This window comes from Ursus americanus, chromosome 26 (assembly GCF_024610735.1).
Source record: "Ursus americanus isolate L20-20 chromosome 26, mUrsAme1.1.p, whole genome shotgun sequence".
Classification (NCBI taxonomy): domain Eukaryota; kingdom Metazoa; phylum Chordata; class Mammalia; order Carnivora; family Ursidae; genus Ursus; species Ursus americanus.
Window position 1 is genome coordinate 34,152,399 of NC_142152.1, and position 25,731 is coordinate 34,178,129.

The window sequence follows — 25,731 nt, forward strand, 5'->3', positions numbered from 1 at the left end:
GATGTATCACACTGCAGGTTCATCCTTGTTTAAAAAAAAGTATCATTCTGGTAAGTGATGTTAACAGGAGGAAGGGGTTATATGGGAAATGTCTGTACCTCCCTCTCAACTTTATTACACACCTACAACTGCTCTAAAAAGATAGTCTTTTTTTTTTTATTTTAAGATTTTATTTATTTATTTGACAGAGAGAGACAGCCAGGGGGAGTGGGAGAGGAAGAAGCAGGCTCCCAGCGGAGGAGCCTGATGTGGGGCTTGATCCCAGAACTCTGGGATCACGCCCTGAGCCAAAGGCAGACACTTTTAACGACTGAGCCACCCAGGCACCTCTAAAAAGAGTCTTAAAAAACAAAACAAAACAAAACAAAAAATCAGTTATGGGACCCTTCAAGGTGCAGCTCTATACTGGCAGACATATCAAAAGATACTCTCAATCTTAGAATCTAAATTTGTATTGTTTATGAAAACTTATTTTTGTGTATTATCAAAATGAGAACTATTTTGTGCTATTCAATTTTATCCATTTTCATTTAAGAGGAAATTATCTTAAGGACAATGGTAGAGAACAAGAAGTGAAAGAAGTAAAATGTCAAACCTGGCCATAAATATAGCAAGTTGACACATCTTTTAATGGTCTGGCTGTAGTCTAGGTTTCCATAGGTGTGTATTTTCCCATGTATGACAATTCCACAGAAATTCTAACTCCGATCAATTCAAAATAGTGAAAGACTCCATCCTCCTATCTGCTTCACATAGGACTAGCACCTTAAGTTTGAAAAATCAGTAATACAGGATGGTGTGTGAAGTAAGTCTTTGGAACTATATTGAACAAAAATGCTTTCAGGCAAAATGTTCCAAGAATAATTTCTAGAAAGAAGGAAAGCTAGACACATTATCTATTAAAATACAGCACCTACAGGATCTTAGGGTTTCCTTTTTATTGTTATTATATGGGGAAAGGGGATCACGCAGGGAAGGGAAAAAGAAGTTCTTCCATTTTAGGGGTGAAATCTTCCTACTAGTTTAGGGCTCTGCTCAAGTTCCTTTCCTCCATGGAATGCCCGACACTCAAGGAGATTCTTGGAGAGGTAAATATGCATGTCTCATGGCCACTGCTATGCGCCACTGTCTTACACTGTGAACCCATGCTGGATCTACGCCATGTGTTACTTCCTATCTAGCTAGAGTCTCACACAACATCTAGCATGAGGCCAAGTGGTCGGTTCTCATTAATTACTTAATGTCTGATAAGGTATCTTCATACTTTTCCTACAAGGTCTGTAAACACCCTGACCTAGAACTATAGTTCCACGTACATACACAATTGTGTACTCTAAGAATGAGGGAAATCATCAATGATCTACTGCTTTAATGCTGGTGTTATATGCAATGGCTCCCTTTTCATACATTTGACCAGAATGAATCATCTCATCTCCGGTAGCAAAAGCACAACCAAGCATTTTGAATAAAATACCACTTTTAAAGTGAGTTTCCCAATATTGTTTAAATGTTGAAACTGCATATCAACTAATCATCAGTCCACAGATGCTTAGAAATAAAACAATACTTTGCTTCTACACTTTAAGTCTCTATGTACTTTCCTGCAACAAAAGCCAATCTGTCTTTTTCAAAATTGTTTCTCCTGGCAAATATTTTCGCTGTCTGGCCAAGTTTTGTGTTAAAAATAAAGTACAGTATTACAACATCAATCAACATTTAAAGTACTTAATGATCTATGAAAGAAAATATACAGTGATTCCTTTGAAACAACCAAGCTAATCAAGGTTTATTTGTATTATCAAATCAAGACTGCAGCTTTGAGAAAATCAAATGACATTTGTGTTTATAGATATAAAAGCAGTATTGCACTGAGGTAATAAAAGAAAACATCGGTAAGAAGAGACAAGAATGTAAATGACAAGAATGACTTAAAGACACCACAGAATGGTCTCTTCACTCCCCTTCCTGTCTGTGCAACACTGGCTTCTTGCCTGTCCTCTCAAACACCAACTGTGTAAGCACGATCAGAGTTTCCTGCAGCTAATATTTACCCACAAAATGAGTCCAACGTTTCTATACATTTACACTGAATGGTAATTGTCATTTTTTACATCAGTAGGGACCTAAGCCACCTAAGCCTTGTAAGGTATAACCTAAATCTGAAATATTCTACTCCTGGGGGTTTAAATGAGTGCCTGAACAAGTACTAAGTAGTGCGGGGACTCTGATATTTACCAACTATTTAAGTCACAGAATTTTTTATCTTAGCATCATCTACTGGAAATGACTCAGGCAGATACTTAAGAAGGGACGTGGCCTTAAACATTATACAGCAGCATGCCACAGAGCACTGGGCTGTCACAGACGAATGAGCTGGCTCAGAATACTGCCTTTTCACTTCCATTAGTGCAGCGCTACCCCTTAAGCTGTCAATTCTCTGACTAATTCCTTGGGTAACCAGTGTATCTTCTCTGGGTTGGCCATGTATCTGCAGATAATGCTATAGCTGCTCTGGCATTTTCCCAACAAATACTGCCTTCCCATAAGAGCAACCATATCAACATTTAGGGCATAATACAAAGGATGCTGCCCTATTTTTAAAGGAGATGGAGACACACAGAACAAAATACAAGTCAGACTATAAATAACCATTTTCCTGACAGGACAAAATAAAGTAACATGGAAACAACATGAGCTTTGGTGAAGGGTAAGAAGATCAGAGTTCAAATCTCAGTCTCTTTGACTTATAAAATGAAACTCATATCACCTACTCTAGAATTGCTTGTGAAGAATAAATAAGAGAAGATGAAATATAATGCAGTATATGTTACATAAAACACCCATGATACTCAATACGTAATTGTGTCCTTGCTGCCCATTTCTGGCCCCCTACGAGACTTAGGGTTCCAAGGCTGGCCAAGTCTTACCAAGTAAGGGCGGTTAATTTGCTCCGAATCAAATAATCTTGAGGACACCTACCTCACATGATGTAGCTTACTGTTTTTGTCCTGAAAGTCTCTCATCTGCCATCTTCTGTTAGATTGAGGACAACTTCCCCTGGCTTGTCCATTGGTACCCATGCATCTTCCGTGGTTCCTGCTTGTTTGCCTCCTTAGTGTCCAAGTCACCATCTCTGTCATCTGACAGCATCTCCGCTGTGCCATCTCCTCCTAATTTTGCCTATTTCTATTTGTTTTTAATTTTGCCTATTTCTAATTTCTATTTTACGTTAAGTGGCGCTTCTTAATTCTTTAACTACGTGCCCTAGCGCTTACTGTGCCCAACCCAGATACCCAAAGGTAGTACATTTCTAGGTTCCACGATCACCTTAAATCATTCCCTACTGAAAGCAGCTCTAGAATAGCTCAACTTCAGGGACACTTAAATCAGAGATTAGACAGAGACATGCAATCTTAGTCAGCTGTTCAACAAAGCATTATGAACCACCTGGTTACTTGAGGCCCAACTGATAGCACTAAGCATAGAACTCACCTTAAGGAATTGGCAAGGCTTGTATCTTAAAAGCATCACACAATTGCATACTGAGTGCCTATATGTAAAGCACCATCTATAATCATAAAATAAGCTAGTTATAGCCAGACATTCATTCCACAAGAAGTTATTCTTTTTCTTGAGAATATTGTCCTGATACATCCCGGATGAACACAGAATGATCAGAGAGAAGTCCTAACCATACAAAGTCGGGTTAGTAATATCACTTCCCATTGATGGTCAACAGGGTGACAACCAGCACAACTGGATTGCCTCCATAGGCAGGAAAATTAACTGGACAGCCAGGGCCAACTTTCAACTCTGGTTTCACTAGGACCATATTAAAATTGAAGCAAGCTGGTCCGGGAGAAGGAAATGGAAGTCACACCCAGTGGAAGTTGGTGTCACTCAACTGAGTGGCAGCACAGAAGAAGACTACATCTGATTCAACACTAGTGTTGTAGGGAAAAACATGGAAAAGAAAGAAACACCTACTTTGTTTTTTAAGTTCTTCAATTTGTTCTTCCTTTAAATCTAACTGTTCTGTAAGTCTTGATGCTGAATCCAATGCAGCATTTGCTTCATCGAAACGCTCCTGAGGAAGAAAAGTTCATTAAAAAGCAGCATGCAAAACTATTTTACAAACTACATAGCTGGAAGACAGATAGCTCTTCTATTCAGCCGATGACGCTGTGCTTCTGCGACCCTGGGCAAGTTCACACAGTAAGTATCAAAGACAGGGCCCAGGCTTCGCAGCACAAAACTGTCTCTCTCAGAACTAAATAAAAAAGAGGATGCTACGAAAAGACAACACAGTGACAAAAGTTTCAAAAAGTGACAATAATAAGAGCATAAACACTACAAAAAGCAGATACAAAAAGTCAAGAAATATAACATGTTCTTTTTAATTTTTGCAAGTTGATGTACAAAATGGTATTTCATCACTACTTTATAACTTTAATGTTTATTTCCCTAACTACTAGTGAATTTGAGCATTTTTCCATGTTTACAGGACAGCTAGAGCTGCTTTTCTGTGAAAACTTCTTTGCATACCTTGTCTGTTTTTCTACTGAACTTTCTCTTGTCTGTTTCTGAGCGCACCTTGTAGAGCAGACATGAACCCTTTGTCACCAGTGCAACAAGTATTATTTGCCAGATCTGCCATGTGTCCATTGCCTGCACGATACCTTTTGTCGTGTAAAAGTTGTTAAATTGTATACAAACATGTCCTCCTCTGCTCTCACAACTTCTTGAGTTTTAGCCTTGGTTAGACTCCTCCTTGCTTCTAGATTCTACATGTACTCTTTCAGATTTCCTGGCAAGGTTTTTTGTTTTGTTTTGAACATTTACATCTTTCAAATAGGGTTTCTCAATGGGTGTGATTTTGGCATTCCTGGCCCCCGCCCACTAGATCCAGTCACTGATACAAGCAAAAATAGCCCCAGATTTCCAACACCACTCCCAGGTGAGTGTTGAGCTTTAATAAATACAACTGGAATTTATTTTTGCATATGGTGTAAGATAGGGATCCAATTTTATTTTCTTCCATATAGACAGCCAGCTGTGGCAATATCATTTATTAGATAATCTATCCTTTTTCCATTAAACTGAAATTAGTTTAGGGTTTGGTTTTAGATTCTCAAATATAACCTAGGCTCTATTTCTGGATTCTCCTTCTGTTCGACTAATCTAGTCGATATGCTGTTGATTAATGGCTCTATTTTGATATTTAGTAGCAAGCTGCTCCTCACTGTTGTTCTTTCACACAATTTTTTTGGCTATTTTAGAGTATTCACCCATGTAAATTTTAGGTCAAATTTTACCAACTTGGATCAAAGTGACAGTTTTTTTGATGTGTCATCTTAGATAGGCTACAGCCGCCAGTTACTCAATCAACCATAATCTAGATGTAGCTGTGAAGGTACTTTGCAAATGTAATCAAAGCCCCTCATCCGCTGAATCTAAGGAAGGTATGAATAATGCGAGTAGGCCTGCCCGAGCTAGTTAAAAGTCCTTGAGAGCAAGGATGAGCCTTCCCCAAAAAGAGAAAAAATTCCTGCTGGACTGCAACTTCAGCCCCTCTCACGGAGCCGTATATCCTGCTTGTGATTTTCTTTCTTGAACATCTGTGGAGAACAGCTTTGGCCCAGGCCTGTGATGGGATCTTGCCATTTTGACTATCAACTCCCACAATCACATTGCCAATTCCTTATAATAAATCTCACAGATGTATATCTATATATGTCATATATATCAATTATATGTGTGTGTGTGTGTGTGTGTGTGTGTGTGTATACACACAACACCCCCTCCCTACTGGTTCTGCTTCTCAGGCCGAACCCTAACTGATACACAGAGGGACTTAAACAAATTTTAAATAAAAAATTTGATATTCAAAATCTACAAAACTAAATTTAGTATAAAGGAAATTTAAATAAATCTTCAAATTATTTTTTTAACCTCACAGCATTTCTATTTAAGAGATTATTAAATCTCAGGGGCACCTGAGTGGCTCAGTTGTCTAAGCGTCTGCCTTTGGCTCTGGTCATGATCCCAGAGTCCTGAGATCGAGTCCCATGGGGCTCTCTGCTCAGCGGGGAGCCTGCTTCTCCCTCTTGCTCTGCCTACTGTGCTCTTTATCTCTCTGCCAAATCAATAAATAAAATCTTAAAAAAAAATTATTAAATCTCAAAACTACACTAAGACTTTTTCTAAAATTAACATTAAGACTTCATTATTCTTTCCACCATTTGTTTGGGTTTTATTTCACCAACTTCAGCTTTTATTGTCACTAATTCCCTCTTAGTTTTTTTTTCTGATTTGTTTTTTAAGTATATGTTACATTTTAAATTTAAAATAAAGTTAGTTTAAAAAGAAGATCTGGACCTCTAACAGTATGGCAGACAACATACTCTGGACTCACTGGAAATAACTAAAAGTGCTGGATAAAATATCTTTTCAAACATATTAATGAGCTGACCAGAAAGTAAGCATAAATGGTCAATAAATATGTTAAACGATGCTTGATCTGTTAGCAGTCAGACAAATGCAAATTAAACCATAAGAAGACAGCCCTTCTCACTACACTGGCAAAAACTTTAAAAATTCTAATAATGCCAAGTATTGCCAAGGATGCAGACCAAGAACTCTTATGCACCACTGGTAGGAGTACATTAGCACTACTGCTATAAAACAACTTGCCATCATTGAATAAAGTTGAAATCGCCCATATATATCTCAGGACTCAGCAATTCCGGTCAGATACATGCCTGGAAGAAACTCTCATACATGTGTACCAGGAGATGTTAACAAGGAAGTTCAGAACCACATTGTTTATATAGCAGATAATGACACGGTCTTTTAACAGTAAAATGGGTAAATAAATTATACATTCATGCAATAAATAGTGGTGAAAATAATAAGTTATGCACACACACTAACATACGGTAATACAGCTAAAACTCATGAACATAATACTAAGTGAAAAAAGCAAGTTTCAGGAGGATTATTGAATTTACATCTACGTAAGAGTTCACAATTATGCAAAACTATACAATGTATTGTTTGGAGATGCAAATATATGTGATAAAACCATAAAGAAAAACAAGGAGTGATAAACTTAACATTCTGGATTCCTGGTTTTCTATGAAATGATAAGAAGGGGATGAGAGGGCGCCTAGATGGCTTGATTGGTTAAGTGTCTGCTTTCGGCTTAGGTCACAATCTCCAGGTCCTGGAATCGAGCCCTGCATCGGGCTCCCTGCTCAGTGGGAAGTCTGCTTCTCCCTCTGTCCCTCCCCCCTGCTCATGATATCTCTCTCTCTCTCTCCCTCTCTCTCAGATAAATAAAATCTTAAAAAAAAAAAAAAAAAAAAGAAGGGGATGAGATACAGACGGCACATCAGGACTTCCAAAGATGACATTCTTCTTCTTACACTGGGTGGGGCAAACATGAGGATACCTGCTATACTGCTAAACTTTTATTTTAAATGTATTATCTAAATACTGTTTTACAGCCACTAATAAAAATTTCAAAACTTTAAAGGAAATATGTCTTCTTTTATTAGGAATATTAACAGGGTTGAACAGCATAGTCACCACTAACAACAGGTAAACAAATTTTATTACTTTCCATCTAATATCAACAAAGTCTACTTAGAGAAGTTCATCCTAAATTCTAAGAGCAAGTCACTTTCATGTCACATCTCTTCATGGGGATTCATTTTATTTATATTTTATATATAATTTTTCTACATATGACATATGACAACTATAACAAAGAAACATATTTTTAAAGGATTATGCTGAAGAAAAGATCTAAAGGATAATATACATTATTTTAATCCATGTGAGAGTGCCCAATACATCTTGTTGAAAAGAGAAATTAGTTACAAGTGTAAATTAACTTTTTAAGTGGCCCCTAAAACACCCTGCTGTGCTAAAGAATTAAAATTATCTCATATTTGTTGTGTTTAAACTATAAGCCACATGTGGAAAGTCCTGAAGATCGTGTTCACCATTACATCCCAGAATAGGGTAATAAGTAACCAAACAGTATTTACTAAAATTAATTGTTTAGGAAATTATTCCAAGATAAAGATTCTAAAAGTAATTGTTCATAAATAATAATATCTACAAGAGAAAATTACTTTGACCAACCTGTAATGACATCAGTTTTCCTTCCAGATTTTCTGCCTTTTTCTTCCATTCAGCAATAAGCTGTTTGTGCTTTTCTAGTTCAGCAGAATACATAGCTTTTTCCTCTAAAGAGAAAACAAAGTTACATTAGTATTCTGCAATTTTGTGATAAAATTAGAATTTCATACCACTTGAAATTTTAACAATTCAACAGAAACAGTTCAAATCTCTCAGCAAGAAAATTATATGCGCCTTAGATCATGTGAGCTAGAATTAAAGAGATTAGTTTCCTCTTCCTAAATCCTTTTCCACCTTGTTCATCATGCAAACTCTTCCCTCCCTTCAGAACTCCACTCAAGTACTTCCTCCTCGGCAAAGCCTTCCCTACGGCCATACCTGTCCATTGGACACCAACGGACCCCTGTCCGTTCTAATAAGTATTATGTACAACGATCCTCGAGAATTCTTATTTTAAAATTCAAGATTTCAACCATGAGTAAACCTGAAGGTCAGCATCTGTACAAATTCAAAGTTTTGCTTAGGTACAAAATTGAAACTCCTGCTACTTCATGACCCTCATATCCCGTAATCACCTGCCCCCTACTCGCAGTCAATTCACTGCCAATCATTACTGAATGTACGAATAAACAAACAGTTGGGTAAAATGAATGACCTAAAGGAGGTAAATGTGAGGATGGGAGGCAGATGTGAAAAAGCATACTTGGTTATCAGAGTAATACTGCTCTCTGGTCATCGTTACTGTGGCTCCAGGAAAATATTTTCTACCTGCACTAGAAAATGTAGTTACCTCAAGGTATATGAGCAGCTAAGAACAAGTCTATCGATATTTCAAAGTACAGTAATCACTGATGATTAACTCTCTGAAGTAGATTCAACCTCTAACCTAAATCTCAAAACCTAAGTATTGCTTCTACATGTTCCCCTCTTTATCACGTGATCATCCTTCCGATGTTATCCTTATCCTTCCCCAATTCTCACCTTCATTGGTCATATGATACTAAAACATATCTTTAATAATTCCTATGTATCACATTCTCTAGTCTTAACTATAAAAGGAGTCTACATTAACTTGTTGATGGCTACTTATCTTTTCTTCCTACAAGTGCATAATCTTTCAAAGATTTCCCCCTGCCTATTTCAAAATAGCACCGAAATAAGCCAGAATTCCCAATAACTACGCCAATTTTTCTTCACTAATCGAGACTGACCATACAACTCACCTTGCTGGAAGTGCTCTAGCACCATCTGGAGGTTGGAGAGTGACAGAGCATACTGCTTTACTTGTTCCTGAGAGACAGAAAGCTGCAGTGCGGTTTCATCCCTTTGTTTGGAGACCACATTCAACTGCTCCTGCAGCGACTCTACCTGCAAATTGGCCTGATGGCTTCCAACAAAAAGAATAAAAGTCAGGGTGCCTGGGTGGCTCAGTCGGTTAAGCATCCGACTTCTGATTTCGGCTCAAGGTCGTAATTTCAGGGTTGTGAGATCGAGCCCCACATCAGGCTCTGTGCTAAGCATGGAGCCTGCTTAAGATGCTCTCACTCTGCCCCTCCCCACCCAAAAAGAAAAAGAATAAAAGTCAAACTGTTTCTATTACTTTAACAAGATGAAACCTCTTCCCTACGGTTTCTGGGTGTGTGTGTGGAAATATATACATAGCATTCACAGTGTTGTACAACCATCACCACAGTCCATCTCCAGAACTTCATCCTCCCAAGGGGGAGCTCCACATCCATTAAGCAATAACTCCCCCAGCAACCACTATTCTACCTTCTGTGTCTATGAATTTGACCATCCTTACATTTCACTGCATTAAATTCAAGTTACATTTCAAAGAAACTTGAGTTCCTCTGATCTTTGTTCTCCCTGTTTTGTTAATTCATTCTTCTTGAGAAAGTGACTTTGAACAAATGGCAGTCATTTTAAAGATTAAAAGCTGAACTAAACAAGAAATGTTAGTATAATAAAAATTTACAAACAGCCTGCAACATTCATGTTTCCAGGCTAAAATGCTAAGATTTAATTTATCATAAAAATGTAAATTGCAAGGACCGTGGAAGTCATTTTGTCCAGCTTCCAACCCAATAAGCAATGGGTTATTCCAAAACCTCCTTGGATTTTGACACTTGCAACTATGGTGGACTCACAACTTTCCAAAGGCTAGCCCACTGACAAAATGCTCTAATTACTAATTACCTTTCATGATCATCTTTCTTTCCCTTTACATTAAATACAATAACCCCTACATCTGCCCCAAATAATAAATCAGAGATCCCTTAGAGATTCATTTACCCAGGCTTATATCATTGATGTACTTCCTTAATGTATAATGCTTACAAACAAAATATTGCAACAGCTTTTTCTGGGTTTTTAATATGCAGTTAATAAAGTCTTATCCAAGAGCAGTCCATTAAAGCCCATTAAGCACAGCAAACTTTGAGGAAACTTTACCCAATAGCACCCTCTTGTGGGAAGAGAAGTAAATTGATAATCAGGAGACAACTCTGCCCTCAAATGTTTCTGGATTTTATGCAACCTTGCTGGTTAGTATGTCACTGAACATGGGTGATTGCAAGGATGAAATGAGCTATGATGTCACTCAAAAAGTTAATAAACACAAGGTATTACTACAGTTAATTAAGGGCTCAAGACACTATAATCTGGTTTGTACATCTGAGTCACTCATTCGAAAATATTACTGAACATTTGGGACACCCGGCCCGGTGGCGCAGTCGGTTAAGCGTCTGCCTTCGGCTCAGGTCATGATCCCAGGATCCTGGGGTCAAGTCCCACATTGGGCTGCCTGCTCAACGGGGAACCTGCTTCTTCTTCTGCCTGCCTCTCCCCCTGCTTGTGCTCTCTCTCTCTCCTGACAAATAAATAAAATCTTTTTTAAAAAGTTCAAAAATATTACTGAACATATATTAACTATGTGTAAGAATATATGCTGTGGGAAGGGTACAAAATAAATGGCATTGGGGTGCCTGGGTGGCTCATTCAGTTAAGTGTCTGCCTTCGGCTGAGGTCATGATGGTGTCAGGCTCCCTGCTCCATGGGGAGCCTACTTCTTTTCCCTCTGCCTGCCACTCCCCCTGCTTGTGCTCACTCTGTCAAATAATGAATAAAATCTTTAAATGAATGAATGAATGCATGAATAAATAAATGGCATCAAGCCCACTTCCAGTGACCTTATATTTCACTGGATGGGAAAAGATACAAGATGCATCAACAATTCCTTCTACACCCTAAACTAAAATATAAGTGCGCTATCAAAGACTCAAACAAAGCATTATGCAGGTTCAAAAGAAAAACATCACACCAGGGTTTGGTTTTGAATTTGAGCAGTGGGATGCTAACTAAAGCATTCTTTACTAAGGAAATGCTATTTGAAGAAGGTGGGGCTAACAAAAAAACTGTTAGGAATCAGGCCCACTCTAGGCAGAAGAATATGAAACGAAAAGGTAGAAGATGGGGTGCCTCAGTGGTTCAAGTCGGTTAAGCATCCACCTCTTGATTTTGGCTCAGGTCATGATCTCAGGGTCATGAGATCAAGTCCCACATGGGGCTCTGTGGGGAGTCTGCTGTAGATTGTCTCTCTCCCTCTGCTACCCGCCCCCACCCCGCTGCTCACACGTACACCCCCGCATGCTCTCTCCAATAAATAAATAAATCTTAAAAAAGAAAAGAAAAGAAAAAGCAGAATAAATAGGAAAACGCAGCTCTAGCTAAAGGACTGAGTAAGACAGTCTGGCTGGATATAAGTGAGAGTGCGAAATAAGGCTAATGAGGGTGCAAAGAGCCCAGAAACTATTTTGATGAGAAAATAAGGACCCAAAAATTCAAAGGAAAGATTATCTAATTTTATAGCCTGAGAACGTTGTGGCATTTCTGCCAATGTGAAACGCATACACAAATGACCATTCATTTTAAACAAGTTTTCTTTCTGAGACTGAAGGTACAATAATATGCCCTGCAAAGCAGGGGGAGTTCACCTCAGAAATAGGGTCTCCACCGGCCTATAATCTCTTTGCAGACAGAGGTAATATCTACTATGTCCTTACAGCTCCCTTAGCATCATACAGTGAAAAACAGAAAAATGTACATACCACTAATGGAAATGTACATGGACATGATTTTTCTGGAAGATAATTTGGAAGTACATCTCAAAAGTTTTAAAAATGCCCTTTGAATCAGATCTGCCATTTCTGAAAATTAAAGCTAAGGAAATAATTTGTCATCAACACAAAAATACCTATCTTGGGATATCATGACAGCATTTTTAGTAATTTTGAAAAGTTGAAACACTTCTAAATGTCCAATTATACATGACTGGATTAAAGAAGTTATGGAAAATCCACATAATGGTATTCTATGTAGCCACAAAATAATGCAGAAACATGGTTTAACATGTGCTGATACTCATATTATTAAGTATGGAAGCAGACTACAAAACAGTATCAACAGTGTGACCTTAATTTTGCTTTTAAAAATACATATAATACAGGGAGCTTGGGTGGCTCAGTTGGTTGAGCAACCAACTCTTGATCTCAGTTCAGGTCTTGATCTCAGGGTCATGAGTTCAAGCCCTGCCTTGGGGCCCACTTAAAAACACATATAGGGGCGCCTGGGTGGCACAGCGGTTAAGCGTCTGCCTTCGGCTCAGGGCGTGATCCCGGCGTTATGGGATCGAGCCCCACATCAGGCTCCTCCACTATGAGCCTGCTTCTTCCTCTCCCACTCCCCTGCTTGTGTTCCCTCTCTCGCTGGCTCTATCTCTGTCGAATAAATAAATAAAATTAAAAAAAAAAAACACATATAATACATACATACATATATAAGAAGCATGCAAAGGCACGCTTTTGAAGATAAAAGGATTATCTCTGGGTGGGACTGTTCTTTTTAACTTATGTAATTTTCCTGAAGTGCAAAATAGGTTTTTATAATAAAAATGGAAAAAAATAAGAAAATACATTATTTTTAAAAGATTTTTTAAATTTTTTTGAGAGACAGAGAGAGCACAAGCAGAGGGAGTGGGGGAGGGAGAGGGAGAAGCAGGCTCCCTGCTGAGCAGGGGGCCTGATGTGGAGCTCAATCCCAGGACCCTGGCACTCCAAGAAAATACATTTTATTGAGAGAAATAAAATTTTAAAATATATAAGCAGGGAATCAATCATGCCTCTGGAATGAAGCCTCCATAAAACTTCACAAAGAGGGTTTGGAAAGCTTCCGGGCTGGTGAGCACTGGGAGATGTGGGGAGAGCTGCTTGCTGGGAGGGAGCTGGAAGCTCTGCACCCCTACCCCATGCCTTGCCCTACAGATCTCCTCCATCTGGCTGTTCCTGAGTTAAAGCCTTTTATAATCAACCAGTATTCCAGTAAAAATAAAATAAAAATATATAAGTAGGGACCTAGTAACTGAAGTTCCGACAAACCAAGAATTAATTCATACTGACTTGTATCTTCACCTTGCTACTTCCTTTACTCTCCCCCTTCTAACATCCAAACTTTATTCAACCTCAGCTCATCTGATCAAGAATAAAATCACAGAAGTCTAATTAGTTCTTTGGGAGCGTGACAAAGCTAATTAAAATCCATCAGGAAAATAAAAAAGAAAATCAGTCAGAATTTAAGTCTAAACTCTTAAAACAATGAGAGGCAATCATCTAGGGTGATAGTTAAGATTCAGAGACAGCTAGTACACTTATGGTAATAAATAGACAAATTAATTAATTAATCAATTAATTTTAAAAATTATTTTTTTAAAAAGGAAAAAAGAAAAAAAAAAATTCAGAGAGAGCTGTTTGAATGCCAGATCTGGTCAAGAGTTACAGACCCGAATGTGAAACCCACACATATTCTCTGAGTCTTGGGCAGCTTACTAAACCTCTTTACCCTCAGTATCTTCATCTGTCATATGGCGACAATGGATCATAAGAGTAAAATGAGGTAAGCCAGGAAAAATGCATACTGATAATTCTGACACTCAAGAATTGTTTAGCTAACGTGAGTGCTAAAAACAGGGAAAAGTTACCTTGCATTTTCCATTGCATTAGAAGATGAAACTAGCTTTTCCTCCAATACTGTGACTTTCTTTCTCAGTTTGGCCTCTCTATCTTCTGCAGCCAAAGCTTCGCGGGTGTAAGAATCCTCTGATTCTAAAAGATGGTTACGCAATCTCTCTAGCTCCTGGTTTAAGCGTAATTCTTTGTCGCGTAAATGTTGAACCTAGGCAGAGGACACCTCTTTATTTTTCTTCTATAAAATGTTCCCCTTTCCCCTCTACAAGCCACTTTGTTATCAAATCTTTTGCCCACTACTGAAGTATATTAATTATATACTAATTTCTCATATGGAAGATGCATTTGTATTAGAAAAAAAGTCTCCGAAAATCAACCTGACTATTCATCTGGAAGTTTTATTTTGTAAGAGCTCATTCCCTGCGGCTATGATGGAAAATAGAATTGTACCACGTACAAGGCTCTTTATGACAAACCACTTTTTCAGTAAAAACCTCATGTTTTCATACGTTATGGGTGAGAATTTCTTTTTAACTGAAGTATTATTTGACAATGTTTTACTAGTTTCAAGTATACAACACAGGGATTCAACAACTCTTTATGTTATGTTCTGCCCACCACGGTAAGTGTACTTACCATCTGTCATCATACATTATTACAATATTACTGACTATATTCCCTATGATGTATTTTTCATCCCTGTGACTTATTTATAACTAGAAATTTGTACCTCTTAATCCCCTTGACCTATTTTGCTCATCGTCCCTAAACCCCTCCCCTCCAGCAACCACCAGTTCGTTCCCCATGTTTATGATTCTGTCTCCGTTTCACTGTTTTTTTTTAGATTCCACATAAGTGAAATCATATGGTATTTTCCCTTCTCTGTCTGACTTACTTCACTTAGCATAATACACCCTCCAGGTCCATCCATGTTGCGCAAATAGCCAAGATCTCATTCCTTTTTATGGATGAGTCATATTCCAATTATACACTTCTTTATCCATTCATCTATCAGTGGACACTTAGGTTGCTTCCCTATCTTAGGTATTATAAATAAAGCTGCAGTAAATATAAGGGTGCAGATATCTTTCTGAATTCGTGTTTTCATTTTTGGGTGGTAAATACTCAGTAATGGACTACTGGATTATATGTCTAATTTTTTGAGGAACCTACATACTGTTTTCCACAGTGGTTGCATCAATGGGAAATTTTTTTTATACCCAAGATATACCATGGTTTTCACTTTTGAAAACTGAAATAATTTATACTCTGGGAGGTCAAAATCCTACAATAGCACACTGGAGGAAGACTGAGGGAAAAAATCACCTAAGAGAGAAATTAATTTTAATAAATCATTTTAGTTTTCTTAACAATTATTAAACTTATTGCTTGAATCAATTTCTTTAAAGTAAAAGCATACCTCATTCTGTAAAGCACTGTTTTCCATTTGTTTCTGTTTCAGGGCCAACATCACCTGATCTCTCTCCTGTTGAAACTTAACTGTCTTCTCCTGCATTGACTTAACTGCATTTAAAAGCTGATTTAACTCCCCAGTCTTGCCCTTTTGGAAAGAAATAACATTAGCTTTAAGAAAAATACATTTAAAAAGACACATTTTCTTCATTAAATAATTAATTTTGAGGTACAGTTAACCAAATCAAGGTCATCAAAACAGAGTCTGAGAAACTGCCGAAGCCTAAGGAGACATGACAACTAAATATAATGTGTTCTCCTGGATGGCCTCCTGACAGAAAGAAGACATTTGGTAATTTTGTTGGTAAAAAAGAAAAATAAAGGAAATTCAAATAAAGTAGGAACTTAAGTTAATAGTTATATATCAATATTGATGAATTAGTTGTTACAAATGTATCATAGTAATCCAAGATGTTACCAAACAAGGGAAACGGGGTGTGAGGCATATGGGAACTCTACTAAATCTTTGCAACTTTTCAAATAAACTGTTCGGGAAGAAAAAGTTTATTAGAAATGTTCTTAAAAGAATTCTTTCTAATAAAATAAAATATTTTTAAAAAAATGTTTTTAAAAGAATTCAAAAGATACAATCTCTTCAAATCTACCCTGTACAACAAAGTGTTCACAGATCCCAAAGTCAGTCAAAAGAGTATGAGATGGAGTTATTGTGTGCATTCATTCATCAGGCATGCACAACTGTTCCATAGAAAGTATGAGTCACTGGCAAAGAAAAGACAAGGAAGTCATTTCAACACTTCTGTTTTCTAAAGAAAAACAGTAATTGCTACTAAAGTCTTCTTTTCTATTTAAGTTAATCTGTTGCTAAAAATGTCTGGAAAGACCTAGTAATTTAGGGGAGAAATCTCCAGGTACCTCTGAGGAAAATTTATTTAGAATGAAATCCTAAGACTCTTGAAAAGAGTATTTCTGAATAAACAACTTCACATTTCCCTTTGAACACAATTATATATAACCAACCCACTGGAAAATCTCCTCCACCCCAATCTTCCTGTATAAAATTCCATCCCCAACATACCTGCTCTTTTTCTTTCAGTAGCTGCTCAAACGCAAGAGCCTTTTCCTTCATTGAATGGCACTCAAACTCTTTTTCTCGAAGCATCATGGAAAACTTCGTATTAGTCTCCTGTAATGCTTGATATTCCATTTCCTTTTCCCTGGTTGTTTCTACTATTTTTTCATTTTCTTCTTTAAGTTTACAAATATCCATTTCTAAAATCAATATCCGCTCCTTCAGGTTGGTTACTGCCTGTCTCAGAAGTTCATTTTCATTCACTTTGTTGGTGAAATTTTCATTTAAAGAAAGTAACTGGTCACTTTTGGCTTTGATTAAGAGGTCTTTCTCCTTAAGTGACTTTTGTAAGACATCTTGTTTCTCCTTTAGCTGCTTAATTTCTGAATCTGTCTGTTCGTGTTCTTTTCTTTCTAGCTCTGAGGTGGCAGCAATCGAATCAGACAATCTGTGGTTATTTTCCTGGAGCGTTTTAATTGTTGCATCTTTTTCCTGCAGTGACTTTCTTAGCTCTTCCAGCTCCTGTTTAGAAGACTCCCTCGCTGTATCGGGTTTAGCTGTTCCACGAGACTCTGCTGACTGGGAAGGAGGCGATGATCCAGACGAGAGCTGAGGTGAAATGATATCAAGTTTTCCTAAGAGAAGATCTTTGGTACTACACAGCTGCCCTATGCTGTGCTGAACTTGTGCTAGCTCCTGCCCAAAATTTTTGAGTTTGGTTTCATTCTGCTCATAACTTTGGATCAGGCCAGTATAGTCCACTTGTAATTTAGAATTATTATCGCTGTCGACCAAAACTTGTGCCTGAAGCTGGTGGAGTTCTTCCTGAAGCTGGGCGGACTCGTGCTGCATATTCTGGACCGTGGTCATCACCTGCTGCTTCCACTCTTCCATCTTCTTTACTTGTTGTTTCAATTTGTCGCGTTCCTGTAGAAGCTCCTCGAACTGATTGCTGTTAACACCTCCAACCTCATTCCCTGTGCTGGACGTTTGTAAAACCGTCAATAAGGTCTGGCATTTCTGACTTAACGCATCTATCTCAATGTCTTTTTCTCGAATGATGCGTGATAAATTCTGAACAGTTTCTCTAAACATCTCTTGGCCACCACCTTCAGATCTGGTGGACAATTTTTTATTTTCATCTTGCAGCTTCACGAGAGCTGCCTCTTTGGCAGCAACGATATCCATCATTTTGTGGTATTCCGTTTTCAGGTGGCTATTTTCCCTGGTCTTCTCACTCAAAACAGCTAATACTTGTTCTCTCTCCATAGCGTAGGCCTGCAGCTGCTGCTGAAGGTAGACAACGTCCTGGGTGTAGGAAGCTGAAGAAATTCTAGCGTGAAGAGCTTGTATCTCCAAGTCTTTCTGCTGGATGATCTGAGTGAGTTTGCCAACCTCATCTTTGGACAGCTGATCAATCTGCTTCGTTAAAGATATATTCTTTTCATTTAGAAGTTTAATCTCTAATTCTCGTTCTTTTATTCCTTTTACTAATCTCTCAGTTTCAGCTTTAGATAAATCATGTTTCTCACTGCCATTTTCTATATTAAGGTTCCGTACTTTCGTTTCTTGAAAGATCTCAGAATTCTCCGTCTGAACGCCCTGTCTTTCTTCATGCAACTGGGTTTTGATTTGTTCAACTGTTTTCTGTAAATTCTTAATCTCCTCATCTTTCTCTAAGAAGAGTCGGGTGTGTGTGACATTCATGTGCTCATGCTGGCACTTAAACTCATCCATTTCCTTCTTCTGCTCCTCCAAAGACTGAAGCAGCTGCATTTTACTCCGGTTTTGATCTTCAATAATCTTTTGATGATGTTTTATTTCCTCCTCGAGATTCCCCTTTATAATATTCAGTTGCAACACCTCAGATTCTAGCTCTGTAACACTATCAAGGGGTTTAGGCTCCACCACAGGCGCAGTTCGACTTTGCTGTTCCCGGAGCCGTTCCAGTTCTTCTTTTAGATGATTGTTTTCTTCTTTCATGGACCCAAGACTTCTGTCTTTCTCCTCCATGGTTTGTTTTAAAATTTCATTTTTTCTTAAGGCCTCAGTATATTTATTTAATTCCTCCTGAAGCTCTGAACTTCTTTCTTTAAGTTTTTCGATAAAAATTTCCTTCTCGCTTATAAGTTGTGTCAAGTGCTTCTGCTCTTCTAAACTAGAGGACAAAATTTCCTTGGTTTCTTTATGACGAGTATCCACCTGTTCAATGTTCTTTTTGAGTTCTGCTATTTCAAAGTCTTTCTCTTGACTGAGTTTCGTTAAACGCTGCTGTTCCAGTTGAAAAGCAGAGGCACTCAAGTCACGTGCCTTCGATAGTTCTTTAATCGTCTGCTCGTACTTACTGGCTTCTTCTGATAGCCTCTGTTCTGCCTGACTCAATTCTGCTTCTAACTGTCCTTTTTCCGTTTTTAGAGCCTCCACAATAGCGCTTCTTTCCAGAGAAATCTGATTCCTACCAGCAATGGATTCTTCCAACTGATGTCTTACATCCTCACACGCTAAAACCAATTTTTCATTTTCCATTTTGAGATGAAAAGCAACTTTGTTTAAATTGTCATTGAGCTGTTCTATTTCTGAAAGATTTTGCTTTAAGTTTCTGACTTCGGCTTCCCTTTCTTTAAGTAAGTCATCCTTAAAATCACTGCCAGAGTCTCGATTTAGAGACTGAGTTAACTCATCCCTGACTCTAGAAAGCTCTTCCTCATTTTTTTTAATATGTTCCTTAAGTCCAAAGTTCTCCTTTTGCATGTTTAAATTACTTTTTTGTGATTTATTTAGCTGATCTACTAAATCTTCTACTTTCTCCTCAAGCTTCTGCTTGGCTAAATGCAAATCATTCAGGACGAGTTCACTTTGAACTAACTTTTCTTTCTGCACATCTAGCTCTTTCGTCATGTTCATTTTATCATCCTCAAGTTGATGGACTCTCCTGTTTTCATCATTTAGATCTTCTCTCAGTTTACTAATGATGCTGTCTCCCTCATTTTGTTGTTTTGATAGCTGATCTTTTATCAGAATCATGTGCTAAAAGAAAAATAATTTGCATGGTAACTTTAAGACATTCTCTCATTTTAGTACCTAATGAAAATTTTGTAAAATGTGATAAATAATAGAAGAATAATCCTCAGATACTTCTAATCCTTCTTAAAACAACACTTTTTAAAAAATCCCAACATTTAGGAGCGCCTGGATGGCGCAGTTGGTTATCGTCCAACTCTTGCTTTTGGCTCAAGTCATGATCTCAGGGTCACGGGATTAAGCCCCACATCAGGCTCCGTGCTCAGTGCAGAGTCGGCCTGAGACTCTTCCTCCCTCTGCCCCTTGCCCTGTTCTGCGTGCACACTACCTCTCTCTCTAAAATAAATAAATAAATCTTAAAAAAAAAAAAAAGTCCCAATACCTAATCCCAACAAAACTACTAATATCTTAAAGCAAATCTACTTCATTATTTTAGAGATTAGAACTTAAAAGCAGAGAAGGTAAAGGACATACATTGTTCATTTTCTACTCTTCAACATGGGAGCAGGAGTCATACAGCCTATGAGCCAAATCAGGCCTGCCACCAATTTTTGTGGATCAAGTCTTAATGGAACACAGCCACGCTCATTGTTTACATATCTCAAGAGCAGAGGTGAGTACAACTGAGACCACTGTAAGGCCTGCAGAGCCAAAAATATTTACTATCTAACCCTTTACAGAAAAAGTTTGCCAACCTTTATGATTAGATTATCAATGAAGCAAAATATTGATTAAATCACACATTTAAATCACACCCATCACTTTCACTTGTTACTCCAGTGTTCAGTGTAGTGAGAAGAATGTGTGCCACTCGGGTTTTCACATCGTGTTACCTTTGTAGCTTCTTGGTTCTGTCTGTCCAGTTCCTCTAACTCAGCTACCAGTATTTCCTTCTCAGTGAGACTCTGACTGAGTTCCTGTTCCTTTGCCTCTAAAGTCAATCTTAAGTCATGTAATGTTGAATTCAAATCCATGTCTCTTGCAGCTGTACTTTTAATTGCTTCATATTCACTGTTCAATTTTAACAGTGATAGCTGAAGCTCTTCCTTAAATAATAAGAAGGGGAAGAAACAACATATATTGTCAATTGGAAGAAAACACTAAAAGATTAAAATATATTCTCAGATACCTGTGGCGGAAACTTTCATAGCAATACATAAAATTCAGCATATCACAGCCTTCACTCATGTGCGATTTTAAGTGTAGCTTCAAGAAAAACATTTCTGTAACACCAGACAAGATGGAGTGACTGGTAAAGTTCATCCAGCTCCCACCTCTTTATACAAAAACTTTCCCATCTGGGAGCCTTCCTGATCCCACTCCCACAGCTGCTTCCCTTCTGTCTGCCCCTTCGCTCGCCCCCAGCACTCTTCAAAATGTCCCAAGTCTCCCGGCTCTGTGTACTTCCATTCCCTAACGTCCAGTCACCAACAGCCATAAACTAAATAAACACCTATAAGAATCAACATTCGTTCATTCTCTAATTAGAAAATAAAAGGCTTCTTTTCCCTCATTAAAGGAATTTCCCTTATCAGTGGCTCCTGTCAGCACATGAAACTTTTCTTTGACCCAAGAAAGTAGACTCCGTCCTTCGCCATCCAACCTGAGCAGAGACTAGGTTCCCCTCTCTCGACTCTAACAGTCCTAAAGATCTATCTATCTATCTATCTATCTACGATTTTTAAACTATATTTTATGTTCTGTTCTACTGGTATTTAATGCTTTCCCTCCAAACTCCAGAAGTGGGACAGTTCTCTATGCTCCGACACTGTTTCAATCTCTGATTGTGATGTCTGTGATATAGCAAGAGTTTAAAGCCTTCTTTCACTGATAGAGAAAATCAAAGTTTTACGAATCTACTTTAAAGCAAATAAGAATCTTAAATTTCCACAAATAAAGAGACTATACATACCTTACAAAGAGAACAGTGAAAACTAGAACATCTGCCTCACGATTCTTATTTTAATTCCAATTCAAAAGTTTATTCTGAACTACAGTTGATGGAAACAGCATTCTCTTATGCCTTTCTTAAGTTATATGTATAAGGGGAGGTAGGTGGGTGGATGGGGTAACTGGGTGATGGGCATTAAGGAGGGCACATGATGTGATAGGCATTGGGTGTTATATGCAACTAATGAATTACTAAACTCTACATCTGAAACTAATGACATATATGTTGGCTAATTGAATTTAAATACAAAAAAAAAAAAAAAATGGGCACCTGGGTGGCTCAGTTGGTTAAGCGTCTGCCTTCGGCTCAGGTCATGATCCCAGGGTCCTGCTCAGCGGGAGCCTGCTTCTCCCTCACCTCTCCATTCATGCTCTCTCTCTCGCTATCTCTGTCTCTCTCTCTCCAATAAATAAATAAAAATCTTTAAAAAAATAAAGTAAATTAAAAAAAATAAAGTTATATGTTCAATCAGGAGAACCACAAGTTTTTTTTTTTTTTTTTTCAGGTAGATGTTAAGAACATACACAGCCTTGGGGCACCTGGGTGGCGCAGCGGTTAAGCGTCTGCCTTCGGCTCAGGGCGTGATCCCGGCGATCTGGGATCGAGCCCCACAGCAGGCTCTTCTGCTATGAGCCTGCTTCTTCCTCTCCCACTCCCCCTGCTTGTGTTCCCTCTCTCGCTGGCTGTCTCTATCTCTGTCAAATAAATAAATAAAATCTTAAAAAAAAAAAAAGAATCTTAAAAAAAAAAAAAAACAAAGAACATACACAGCCTTGCAGGAACCTCTGGCATTCTTAAGCAGTGAGCAGACTCATATCAGAGAAAATTGAAGGGAAAGTTATCAAGTTTCACTTAACATCAAAAGAAAGGAGCAACAGCTATCAGGAGTGGCTGCAGAATTCATGGGAAGGTTACAGATCTTATCAAGTATGTGCAGAGATCTGCAAACTATGAAGTATACCTAGGCCAGTTAGAGAAAGGAGTAACTGAAAGAGCAGAATGCAAAGGGAGCAGAAGAGAGCTGAGAAAATATATATAATATAGAAATTAAAAGAGCAGGAAACACTGGCTTTTAATAGACAGAAAGGGTGGGGGCAAGGATACCACAACGCATATGACAGTGCACAAAACTAAGAATTTTCCATGCTAATGTGGAAGAATGCTGAAAATATGTTAAGGTATATATGAATAGTATAGTATGCTAACAGTTGTATTTTTTTAAAGCTCTTTATATAATCATACATACATAAGTGTAGTCTGGAAGGATGGACATACAAGGAACTGGTAGGAAAGACTGCCTTTATGGGTGCCTGGGTGGCATCTGCCTTCAGCTCAGGTCATTATCTCAGGGTCCTGGGATGGAGGCCTACATCACATCCCTGCTCAGCAGGGAGACTGCTTGTCTCTCTCCTTCTGCCCCTCCCCCTACTTGTGTTCTCTCTCTCTTCTTTCAAATAATAAAATTAAAAAAAAAAAAAAAAAAAAAAGACTGTCTTTGGAAAAGAGGCCAACCAAAAGAGGTGCAAAGGATATTCCATTTGTACCATCTAAAGGTTTCCATATGCAACACTGAATTTGTACACCAGTGAATATGTATTGATTTTTAAAAACTAAGACTTTCAAATGAGTTAAGACACTGGCCTATAACTTAATTAATAAAAGCTTACAACTATCTTGTATATAAGTACCTGTCTTAGCCAAGGAATTATCCCCGAGTAGTACAGACATAAAAATACCTCTCCCCATACCCAACACTGCATTACAGAACCTTATTCCAACCCTGCTACTAATATACACAAAGACACTATCTCTACCACTGAGAAGCATCCCTCTTCACCCCTCACCACTAAGAAGTTCCTGTCCACACCACCAGATGTGTTCCGGGGTATAAAAGCAGTTAATAGTTGCTGTAGGACGCCACTGCAGCCACTCCAGACTCTAGAACCACCTGTGCCTGTTGCTGCTGTCAGGACTTCATCGGAAACCCAAACAGAGTCTTCACCTATTTTTTCTGCCCGTATCTGTATGCTTACTGGCTTATCTGTAAATGTGAACTCTGGCCAGCCTCTCATACTCTGCACTTTGCCCAAATACTTCATCCTGGTCTGACAAGCATCAATGACAACAGTTTGATCCTCAGGACTCTCAAGACCTAAACATTCCACTTTGTTATAAACTGGCCCTTAGCTGTGACCTATCATACACACAACATTTTAATTCTGCCCCCATTTTTACCGTACCCACCTTTTCTTGACTCAATAAGGACTTCTGTTTTTCTAAAGTTTCAACATGCATTTTAAGTTTCAAATTGTCTTCAGCAAGATTGTTATCCTACAAAATGTTAAAACAGTGTGTTTTCAGATAAATTTCAAGTTTACAAAAAAGTAGGCAAGCTGTACTATTGTGCATTTGTAGTCAGCATTTCTCTAGTGATACATAAAAATTACAGGCATGCAACACTGGACCATCGAAAGCCAGTCATTCATTTTATAAAGAATTTTTTAAATTATATTTCAAGAAATATATAAATACATTTACAAAACAGCCTGTAATAATTAGTAATAGAAGCAACTCTCTGAATTCCTTAAGGGAAATCAAAATGCATTCCTCCCTGTGGTAGAAAATCTGCTTTAATGTCTGTCAAATTAATCTTGAAAGTGATATACTTGCATTTTTAAATTATGTAACTTTTAAAATTATGTCAATTTATGATTCAAAAAGTTTGTTATTAATCAAACATAAAATTACTAAGATGCAAGTTCCTAGGATAAGTTCATGTGAACTTGTAAAAAACACAAAACAAGCAACTACAATAATCAAAATACCTTATCTTGATAAAACAAAGCCAAATGCTTTTTCTCTTAAAATTATTTTACCTGGTTTAAATTACTCAGTCTCATAATTTCATTTTCAGCATCTGGAAAAATAACAATGAATCTGATATTAAAATTCTTCAACTTAATAATTACCTCCTACATTAAACTCAGGAATAAAACCCAATTAAAATAAAGTGTATTTATAGGCACAATCAGCAAGCCCAAATGGTTTGTAGCAAAATGCACTTTGTTGTTTTGTATTTCTATTTGACTGTATCAAGGAAATCATAATATAAATGCCAGTTAGACACTCCATTAAAATGTAGTCCTATGGAACAGAAGAAAGAATTATAATTGTATTCTGGATGAGTCATGTTATTGTCTTGATAAAAACATTAATAACAAAGTTTCAAAATTAGTTGATTAGTTTGTGTAGCAGGAAACAGTAAAAAGGACTGAGACTGGGGGAAATGGTTAAAAACAAAAATGTGTATTTATACCACAATGATACAGTAATCTCTCAGTTCTCTAAAGTGACTTAGACATGACAACAGATAAAAAGACCATTCGAGCTGGTATTGCAGATAGATCCATATACAGAAGATAGATCCATATACTAGAAGAACACAAAGACAGAATACCATTAGTTCAGCTGAATTCACTCATTCAACTTTCATTCAAATAATACTAAGCATTTGCTATGAGATCAGTTAGTTGCTAGGCAACAAGATGAAAACACTTAGTCCCTGCTTGCTCTCAAGGAGCTTTCAATTCAGAGGGAAAGGAAACACATGACTACAGTATGGTATGATACAGGGAACACGAGGTGTTACTAGAGCAAAAAGGGCAAACACCTACTCCAGACTGGGGGGTGGGGGCTAAGGAGGGCCAGGAAAACAGTAGCATAGGTACCTCCCAGTAGATATAATACCTGCAGTGAATCGTAATATACTTAAGAGTTAGCAGACAGAAACAGACACACTCCACACAAACAGAGCAGCAAATGCAAAGACAACAGAGGTAACAGACAAAGTCACTGTCTTAAGGAGCTACATAGAAAGTTCAGTATGGCCAACGCTTAGCAAGTTAGAGAGAATGGGAGGAGGTGAAACTGAAGAGGGAAAGAGGGACCGGATTGTAAAAGACATTATATGTCCAACAGGAAGTTTAGACTTTATCCTCAAGTTCACAGGGAGCCACAAAGTACCACAATCAGGACACTTAAACCTGTTTTGTGTTTCTGAAAAACCTTTCTAGCTATAGACAGAAAAA

The 25,731-nt window shown here is 37.8% G+C and overlaps 1 protein-coding gene across 3 annotated transcripts in view; it reads right to left on the minus strand.

The window, feature by feature from the left end:
• Positions 1-25,731, minus strand: part of TRIP11 (thyroid hormone receptor interactor 11) — a 66,901-nt gene that overhangs the window by 17,454 nt on the left and 23,716 nt on the right. For all 3 annotated transcript variants that reach the window (XM_045807598.2, XM_045807597.2, XM_045807599.2), the window contains 9 exons: positions 24,520-24,560; positions 23,888-23,974; positions 20,526-20,738; positions 16,678-19,698; positions 15,589-15,729; positions 14,183-14,376; positions 9,372-9,535; positions 8,152-8,255; positions 3,988-4,087 (listed from right to left, as the gene is read on the minus strand). In XM_045807598.2, the coding sequence (XP_045663554.2) occupies positions 3,988-4,087; positions 8,152-8,255; positions 9,372-9,535; positions 14,183-14,376; positions 15,589-15,729; positions 16,678-19,698; positions 20,526-20,738; positions 23,888-23,974; positions 24,520-24,560 (4,065 nt within the window). The remainder of the gene's footprint in view (positions 1-3,987; positions 4,088-8,151; positions 8,256-9,371; positions 9,536-14,182; positions 14,377-15,588; positions 15,730-16,677; positions 19,699-20,525; positions 20,739-23,887; positions 23,975-24,519; positions 24,561-25,731) is intronic.